The sequence below is a fragment of the Eutrema salsugineum genome, unplaced genomic scaffold, assembly GCF_000478725.1.
Source record: "Eutrema salsugineum unplaced genomic scaffold, Eutsalg1_0 scaffold_17, whole genome shotgun sequence".
NCBI classification, from domain to species: Eukaryota; Viridiplantae; Streptophyta; class Magnoliopsida; order Brassicales; family Brassicaceae; genus Eutrema; species Eutrema salsugineum.
The window spans coordinates 1262614-1272262 of NW_006256852.1; the positions used below are offsets into that span (position 1 = coordinate 1262614).

A 9649-nucleotide genomic window follows, 5' to 3' on the forward strand; every position below is an offset into this window, starting at 1 on the left:
ATCTCGAATCTATTGTCGTTCTAATTGCGAGCTAAAACTAGGAATACTCGCATTAGTCATGTCGTTTTGCTTACGTATACCTCGTATTTATTCTCTCTTTATAATTTAGATCGCGAGCTGATACTTTGAGAAAATAGCATTCATTAATATAAATAGGTCGAGTCCTTACAAGCAAAGTTAAATAAAAAAAGTCAAAAGAAAAAAGGCAAAAGAAAGTATGATCTATTCTTCGGGCTCATTGCCGCCCTCGTGGTTCTCTTCATCCTCAGCATCATCTCGATCCAAACCACCATCTGGAGTTTCGGGATAAGCCGGAGGCAAGTCGCCCTCCTCGAGGTCCGTGAAGCTGAGGTTCTCGAGCTTCTGTTCGCAATCGCGCTTCGACGATTCCAGCTCGGCTCTCAACTCTGCCTCAGACATCTCTTGCCCCTTCAAGAGATCAAGGCATTCCAATGTACCTCGAGCCTGAACCAGATCGAGCTTAACCTTCTCGATCGCCTCCTGTTGAGCAACCTGAATCCTCAGCCGATCGATGCGACCGGAATACTTTGCCTCGGCATCCGCCCAAATTCGGGTCGTCTCCGCCTCGATTCTCTCATCAGCTTGTCGCTGTGCCCGGATGACCTCAGTGGCGATCGACTTCTCGACCTGGATCTTGGCCTCATTGACGATCAGCAGGTTATTCACTAAATCGAGGTTCTCTTGCTTCATCGCCTCGATCTTGTCGGTTAGCTCTTTAACCCCTATATCGAGCTGCTCCGCCTTCCTTTTCATGGTCTGCCAATTGTCCTTGGCGACCCTTTGCTCCTCGATGGCGAAGTCACGCTCTTTCACTGCCTTATCGCCAGCAGCCTGGGCATCCTTTAGCCGAGCGGCACCATGTACTGACCCCGTGCACGGTTGCAGCTCGCGATGAACTGAGAATAAAAGCAAAAAATATATCAGTCGAGCTCATACATTAAAGCATAAAGTGAAGATTCCAGACATACCTTGAAGGCGAAGCTCGCCATATCTTTGAAAGCCCCATCGGTTCCAGAGGGGACCTCGGAAGTGGAGCCTCTTATCATCCCGAATAGCTCAGCACATTTGTCGACGTTGTTGACAAATGGTTCACTCGACTCGGGGTATTCGAACTTGAAGCTCCAGTCGATCTCCTTGGCTTTGTCATCGCCAGCTGGATCAACCCTAGGCCGTTTGGTCGCAGCCTTCGCTCCAATTTGACCGCCATCGTCACCATCCCCGGAAGATTTCCTCTTTTTACCTTTCGCCTTAGCCTCGGCGACCTTCTTCTTCTCGGCGAGACGAGCAGCCTCGGCTTCCTCCTTCCTTTTCTTCTCCTCGCGCTTCCTCTTCTTTTTCTTCTCCTCGCACCTCGCCGACCGCGTGGTTTCATCGGCCTCATTGTCTACTTGTCGAGTGGACACTTGGTCTTCGGCACTCTGAGCCTCGACCTCACCTTCTGCTGCATCCTCGAGATTTACGTCGCGCTGAGGAACGACCTCGATCTCCCCTTGAGCCGGCACCGGATCTGTGCGCGCAGGCCGAGATGCAGAAGGACCTCGATCCTTACTCCCGCTGTTCTTGGCCTTCAAGCGTGCAGTGAGGCTGGGTGCGTTGACTTGAATCGGAGCCATTGCTAGTGCTCTTTCTCGCAGGTTATTCTCCCTCCTCCAACTAGCTGAAACAGAAAATAAACATTTAGGTCAATGTCGATTACGAAAGAAACATAAAAACGTCGAGCTTACCGTTCGTGATACGAGTGATGGCAGCCTCGACTTTTCGACGATGTATATCGGGCCAATGTTGTATCCCAACAGCCCTGATCTTCTGAAGATTCTCGTGATAGTTCTCCGGGAACGCTTCGAGCTGAACGTTTCGATCTGCGAAAGATAAAGGAACATCAGTAAAAGATAAGGGAAGACTCGAAGTATGACCAAACTGATAATCTACCGATGCTCCTGCTCCACTCGCTCCTAAAATCCCTGGTCGTATCGACGACCAATGCCTCATCCACCTTCGCATAGAAGAACGATGCCTCCCAGCTTGGTGTTCTGTTGACAGGATAAACCAGGGAACAATCCTTCCTGGCTTTTATGGTGTACGTGCCCGGGATCGAGTTGTTCTTTTGGACGTTGGTCATCTCCTCGAAGAAACGCCAATCAACGTCGACTCCAGCCTCGCTCCCGAACAGCAGAGCTGCGACCATAAACCGAATTCCCGCAGGGAGAATTTGCGAGAAAGCAATACCCCTTCAGTGGACGTAGTCCGTCAACAACCTCGGAAGGGGGAACCAGAGATGACAAAGACTGAACCACGCCTCATAAAGCGTGACCCAGCCCTCTGGAGCTAGCCATGGTCGATCTTCAGGTCCCGGCGCCATCAACTCGCCTCGAAAACCATATCGCGATCTAAACTCCTCCAGACGCTGAACCGTCATCTGTGACGGAATATTTTCCAAGCGATTCTTGATGGCTCCCTTGCGCTTGGAACCTTTACGTCGAGGTCTAGCCTCCTCGTCTTGTTCCTCTTCCCCGCCCTGACCGTCTTCTTCTTCACCCCCTTCGTCAACCTCTTCCTCGACATGCTCAGCAGCCCTCCCATCACGACCATCTTCCTCGAAAGGAACTATTTGAAGAGACGTCGCAGTTTCACCTCGCGGAGACGCCCCATCAGAACGAACTCGATCCGCCAATTCAACCAATGAAGACTCACTTCGATCCGATTGGGTGTCGGATCTCGAAGACACCTCAGGGGAAGAGCTAGTATTCCCAGAGGCTTCCTGTTCGGATCTAGAGCCAGACTCTAAGCTCGACTCGATGCGCTGGCCCCCCGAAGACATTACTCGATGTCGGATAAAAATAAAAACAAAATACCAAAAGGACAAGTTCTAGAGAGAGAAAGGAATTCTAGAGAGAAGGGAGAGCAAGATTACCTTTTGTAAACGGAGAAGAAAATGAGAAGAAGAGGAGGAGAGCAGAATATATAAGGAAGAAGAAACAGCGGTTACCAAGGAAAGTAATCATGACCCGGACGCTTCCCAGTACTTTATTTAGTGACGGATTCCACGCGCTCCCCGAGAATCATGCTTCCGCTCGCGACTCCTTGTTGCCCAAGACGACCGTTACCGTTTGCGACCCTTCACTGCCCGAGACGACCATTGCTCTTTGCGACTCCTCGTTCCCCCCTAAGTATCACCTCGACTCCGAAGACCCCACATCGATATCGAGGTCCAAAGGAATGAAAGTTCTACAGCTCGATGCGTTGAATATCGAAGCAACATCTCCATCAACGGACTGGGGGGGGGACAATTGTTGTAGGTGGGCTGAGCACAGCCCCCTTTTTGTAATTTCGTTCAGGCCCATTAGCGAAATGGAAGCCCAGTAAGATCAAAGATCGACAAGCCCATGCGCGAAGAGTAAAACGAGGTCGTTCGGGGAGACGACCCTTTCATATCAAAGGGACAGCTCGCCACCTCGACACGGATGGGACAGCTCGCCACGTCAACACAGATGAAACAGCTCGCCAGCATGACGTTTTAATAGACGGTCGGTCAGGTCTATCTACCCGGCCGCCCAAGCTAATCTGACCGAGATGTAACCTAATTTCAACACTATAAATAGCCCTGTAACTTCATTTATTACGGGATCCGTAATCTGAAATAGAGACTGAAAAACTCTATACTTAAATCTTCAACTCTTACCTCGTATACTTGACCTCGTAATATCACCTCGAAAACATCATATCGATCTCACCTCTATTCAAACAAGAATCTCCGAGCTCCACCTAGATACATTTACCAAAGTGACCTCGTATTCAGATACAATACAACAATAAGATCGGAAAATTTACCGGCGGTCCTTATCAGTTTTGCAGCGGCATCAAGCAAGACTTATCTCTTTAGACACATGTCTGGTCTTCATGCTTCATATGTTCATGTTTCTTTACATGTGTTTAATATAATTGGATCGTTACTGGGCTTCGTTTGTACTATGTACCACCTTTAATTGCCCTTTCGGCTTTCCAATATATGGAATTGCAGAAAAAAAAAAATTATATATCTGAATGTTTCAAAATTGTTAACTCATCTGATTGGGAGATATATCAAATCAAAGTTAAAAAAATAATAAATTTGATCAATAAAAAAATTTAAAATTTGAATAATTGATTCAGAATCAGTATATACACCTGAATGTTTCAAAATTGTTAACTCATCTGATTGCTAGATATATCAAATCAAAGTTAAAAAATTATAAATTTAATTAGTAAAATATTAATAATTGATTCAAAATCGGTAAAATACTAAATTTATCCTAACATAAAAAATTAATATTAAAAAAAATCTTAGTTTTTCTATTTGATCAAGGAGATTAATCCTAACAATAAAAATACTCAAATTTTTTACTTCTATATAAACCACCACAATTTGATAGTATGTCAATCACACATCACAAAATTGAAAGTTCAATAATTGTATTCAAAACTATTTACTTCATTTGTTTCTTCAAATATTTCTTTCAAAAATATATATTTTTTCATCTAACTTTGTTTATAGATTATGTATTATATATTTTTATAGGTAACTTAATTTTTTTTATAGTTTACAGAATATTTAATTATAAACCTGCATACATGCGAGTACTTATCTAGTTTTTGGTAACGTATATGTATGCCTTATGGAGCAGATGTACAATAGTTATGGAAACGATTATTGGGCTTTGATTTTTTTGTATATAATTGACATTCTATCAAATTGTTTATATAAACATGAGAATTAATTTTATTTTTTATTTTTAAGGTTGGTAATTCATTGTTTAATATTTTTAATCTAAATAAAAAAAAATAAAGAAATTTTTTACTTTTTTAATTAACTTTGTATAGGTAATTTTTTTTAATTTACTAACTAATTTATCAATTTTTCTAAACTTTTAAGTTTTTGAAATGTTAATGATTTTGTTATATTGAAATTTTTTTTCCATTATTAATTTTTTTCCTATGTTTATTAACTTTGGCTTTAGGATAAATTTACATTTTTATGTTTTTTGTTTTGTTTAGTAACTTTAACTTTTTAAGATGAGAAATCAATGATAAATTTAGTTTTTTTTTTATTTGTCAATCAATTTTTGCTTCTAAAATTTACATGTTTTATTTTTTCTATTTTAATAATTTTACCTTTTAAGATTAATACTGATTATCAATTTTGCCTTTATCGTTAATAACACGTGCCAATATTTAATTGAAAATTTATTAAATACATGTTAAAATCTGTGTGGCAATAGTTAACAATTTAAAATATGTTTTTTTTTATATAATAAGATCAGACTCTGAACAGATCACACTTTGACTAGCTCTTCGAACAATAAAAAAGTAAAACAATACCTGAGTGACCGAAAGATTCAAGAATTTGGCATCTCCACAAATAATTGCTTGGACATGCGTTGGCAAAGAAAATTGTTCTGTATTTTAAACATATCCAACTTTATATAAACTTTACATGTAAATATTCTAGTAAAGTATGGTGACAAAACTAACCTATCATAAAGTAATTTGTAAATATATATTAAAAAGGTTTTATTATTATATTTATTTAAAGTTATATAGATTGTTCTTTATATAATTGAGAAAAAAAAATTTAATATTAAAATTGATTTTTACACAAGTTACCCCCAAAAACAAGTACAATTTGTTTAACAAATGTCTAAAAGCCTAACATCTTTCTCTGCTGAATTTTCCGACTAAGTTCCTCTGCCGATGGGATACCGTCACCGCCGTCACCACTTCTTCGGGCAATTTTTTCGGCGCTCCGCCACCACGCCTTCAACTCCTCCTGCTCAGGTAAACAATACCAAAATATTCAGATATGAAAACATATAAACAAGACAAAAACAACCAGTTAAACTCATAAGTGATAATACCTCAAGAAAGTCATGGTTTGAGATAAACTGAGACTCAACAAAGCAAGTCATCCCTCCAACCTTAACTGAGATTGAGCTGTTCTCTGAATGTTTCCTTGAGTTTTGTCCCTCTGTAGCACCTGGACATGTCGCCAAAACCAACATTGAGTCACAAGGATTCAAGAATTAAGCGATTTCAAGAATTGATTAATATGAAAATTTACCATCTATGCGGGCTACATAGTAACCGGTTCCTCCAAGCCCTTCTTCCCATTTCCCGAGCCTTAACCGCAAGAAGAACCCTTCCAGACCCGATACAGACTTCTTGGTGTTTATCCATCTAAAATGAAAAGTGAAACATCACAATATGGCAGGTGAAACGGTCTTTGAAGTGTGAACTGGACCTTACTTGAGAACGTCTGTGCGGGTCAAGCGAAGCACTTGAACAGCATCAAAGACCGCCTTTGGTGCGTCTGTGAAACCACTTAAGGGCAGCTTCGTGCCAGAGGTAGAAGCTAAAGCGTGCTTCATCGCTCTGTCTTCAGCTCCTGAACTGTAAGGTGGAGCATTCGGGCATGTTGCAGCCCAGTGACTTAGCTGAAAACATCTAATGCACAGACTTGACCCTTCCTCTCTTCCGTTGTGAGAACTTATGTTCTGGACTAGATCTCTGAGCTCGGTGTCAGTTACTTCCAAACAATCCTGTAAACGATGACCCTTTTTCCCGCAGTAGAAACAGACTAGATTCGCTTGTCCCTCCTCTTCGTTCTCAGCTAAAGAACTTGAGGGCATGATGTGTTTCATTGCTTCTAATCTTCTTGCAAACAAAGAAGCCATTGCTTCTGAAGACTCTATTCTCAGTGAAGAAACTATGGGAAGGATAGTGTTGGGATTATTGTCAATCAGCATTCTCTGCGAATCACGGGTTTTAGCCGCCTCTGTGGCTGAATCATTGGCCACTTTAGCCACTTCATTGGTGATTCTCTCATGAAGATTCTTTTTCTGAGGGGAAGAACTTTTAGAAGAAAACCGGCTAATCCACAAACTTTCAAGACCAGAGTTTCTGTTGGTTAAACATTGAGTAACCTTTTCATCAGCTTCACCACAGGCCTTAAGCTCTCCATTAGTCTTAGACTTACTAAGAGACAACAAAGAGATGTTTGGCTCTTTGTCCTCATGTTTTTTCTCGGAAGAGAAAGTTTCACTTGTCTTGTTAAACCCAACTTTTTCAGATGAAATGTTGTGTTCAGTCACTGGGCCAATCTCATTACCAGATGAAGACAAGTGATCCCCTTTGGTAATGAGACACAGTTCCTGCAAAGAAGCCACTTTAGCGTCATCCGTGGAATCCATCTCGACGGCATCTTGACTTCTTTTCTTAGGACAGTATATAGAATGGAAAAAAGACTGGAAACCGGTGTTTCTGCAACCACTGTTTTCCTTGAGACTCAGTTGTTGTTGATCAACAATCGCATTAACTTGACCATTAGCATCTGAGGTGGTGGTAAGAGCTACAAAAGGAGAATTATCTTCTTCTTCATTACCTTTCCAGATTCCTTTTGTCATGTTTGATATCCAATTCATGAAAGAACTATCTTGCTTGAGTTTTGAAGTTGACCCCAAACATTCTTGGCTTAGCGTTTTGAGCCGTTTGCTTCCAAGAATCAGCTGCTGCTCAAAGCCTGGTCTTTTCTTTCCTCTTAAGAGCAAACCAGCACTGTTGCAACTTTCCACACTCCCAAAACTCTCATCATCATCATCGGCATCATCAAAGTTTCCATCAGATAAAGCCTTTTCTTTCCCTTTAAGCTCTTTGGCACGACGCCTGTAGGAACCACTAGGTCCAGCCTTCTCGACATCTGTCTCATCTTCCGCCAAGCATTCCTCTTTGCTCTCAAATACCACCAGATCCTTACTAGCTGCAACAGCAACAGTTTCCAAGTTGTTCTCACCTGTTGCTTCTTGAGATCCAGCACTTTCCAACCTCAACTGTTCATTAGCCAACAAAGCTTCAGCTTTTCCTCCAATATCTCTCGGGCTATCTACTCGGTATCCAAAAAAAACAAATAAGAAACATAAATCTCTACTTCTCATAAATGAAATCTGATGAACATTATGTAACTTCATGTAATCATTTTCACCTAGAGATCTTTTGGAACTTCCTACTCCTCTCCCGGCTTCTTCACTCTCTACATCATCATTGGTTTCAACCTTATCCTCAACCATCTCTTCTTCTCTTTCAGGTTTCAAATCCTCAACAGAATCACCAACCCCTGAAAACACACAAGAACTCTCATTACCTCAGGGGCCATCAAAAAAAAGAACGCTCAATATCGAAAATCGATTTGGTTATATATCATTTAGTAACCTGACAATGGTCTATTCATTTCATTGCTCTTCACTTCATTATCTTCATCTTCTTCTTCTTCTTCGATAGCTGTGCTTTTCGAATGAACCTCCATGTTGTTGGTTTGTCCTATATCAGCAAAGAAATTAGGAGAGAGTAATTTTCCCTTTCCCGTGAAACTGAAATCTGCACATCTTAGGCTTAGACCGTTGCGAGGAGACCAGACTAACTCTGATAAAGCATCCACCGAAGCAAATTTCATCCTTGCTTCTGCATTTGCGCTACGGCTCGAAGAAGAACGTCTTAGCCCTTTACTTTGCTCATCTCCATCAACCATATCTCCTGAAACCAACCACCCTGAAGACAATAACGAACTAGGATCCATACAATAACTGACCTAAACGACCAAAAAACTAAACTTGCTTAACTTAAAAAACAAGAAACCACAGGCCCTTAAACCCATCAATAATAAAAAAAAAACTAAAAATTTAATCAAAAACCCAATATTGCTTCTTGAGATCAAAACCCAGAGAACAAATGATTACCTCTAGTTCAAGCAACCACTCTAAACAAAAAAAAAAGAGATATCTTTAGAGTCAAGTTGTTCAATTTACTGAAACCCTAAACCTCAGAAATCCAGAGTTCTTAAAATCAAAACCCAGAACAATCAAAAAGCAAGAATTTCAGAGTATTATACCGAGAACACCAAAAAATAAAGCTTTTAATCGAATCCAAGTTACCTCCATCGAGGAATCGATTTTCTACTTCCAGCGAATTCTCCACTGAGAAAAAAAAGAAAGAAAAAAGAGAGAGAGAGAAGACGAAGACGAAGACGACAGCGCCAAGCGGCTATGGCTAACGATGTGATTTTAAACTTGCTTCAAAAAGCTTTTCATTTTTACTACATTTTTGTTATAAGGTCCCTAGACCGCCACGTGTATACATTCCTCTCCATACATTTCACACTTCGGACATGTCATATAAAAGAAAAAGTAGTATACTTTTTTCTTCTGTTTCCGGCTATAAAACGATACAAATGTTTTAGAACTTAGCGTATGTTGTGTAATATAACGATAATAATCATCTAAAAGATTTTGTAGTAATGCGAGATATTTTCAATTGAAATATTTTATTCAAATGCAAGCAAACAAACTACAGTATTTTATTCAAATACAAACAAAATACAAATAAGAAATAATTAGTGTATCAGATAAATCGATAACAGTATAAATATAATATATGTTTAAGGTTTGAGACACTCTTTTTAACTGGAACTAAACTAGTGATTTACTGATTTTGGTGGACAACAAAAATAACTAGTGGTTTTCAATATTTATTTTCAAAACCACATCCTCAACTTAGTAATTAACTTTTTTTTTATCTAGAGATTTTTTTTAATCCTAAAACCTAT

General features: G+C 40.2%; 2 protein-coding genes across 7 annotated transcripts; both read right to left on the bottom strand.

Moving 5' to 3' along the window:
* Positions 1 to 222: 222 nt before the first annotated feature.
* Positions 223 to 2206, bottom strand: LOC112087603 (meiosis-specific protein ASY2-like). The gene is made up of 5 exons (XM_024157545.1): positions 1951 to 2206; positions 1746 to 1880; positions 1372 to 1678; positions 990 to 1326; positions 223 to 906 (listed from the first exon to the last, which is right to left on the bottom strand). The coding sequence occupies exons 1-5, from the start codon at positions 2204 to 2206 to the stop codon at positions 223 to 225; spliced, it is 1719 nt and encodes a 572-aa protein (XP_024013313.1).
* A 3408-nt stretch (positions 2207 to 5614) lies between these two features.
* On the bottom strand, positions 5615 to 9094 carry LOC18020512. 6 transcript variants are annotated; one of them, XM_024157474.1, is made up of 8 exons: positions 8979 to 9094; positions 8446 to 8580; positions 8260 to 8367; positions 8033 to 8164; positions 6301 to 7933; positions 6116 to 6231; positions 5913 to 6031; positions 5615 to 5824 (listed from the first exon to the last, which is right to left on the bottom strand). In XM_024157474.1, the coding sequence occupies exons 2-8, from the start codon at positions 8573 to 8575 to the stop codon at positions 5696 to 5698; spliced, it is 2367 nt and encodes a 788-aa protein (XP_024013242.1). In that variant the 5' UTR covers positions 8576 to 8580; positions 8979 to 9094; the 3' UTR covers positions 5615 to 5695. The 6 variants fall into 6 exon arrangements, with proteins under 6 accessions (XP_024013242.1, XP_024013244.1, XP_024013245.1 ...); XM_024157476.1 differs by having other exon boundaries at positions 8469 to 8580; positions 8979 to 9088; XM_024157477.1 differs by having other exon boundaries at positions 8469 to 8595; positions 8979 to 9088.
* Between the last annotated feature and the right edge of the window lie 555 nt (positions 9095 to 9649).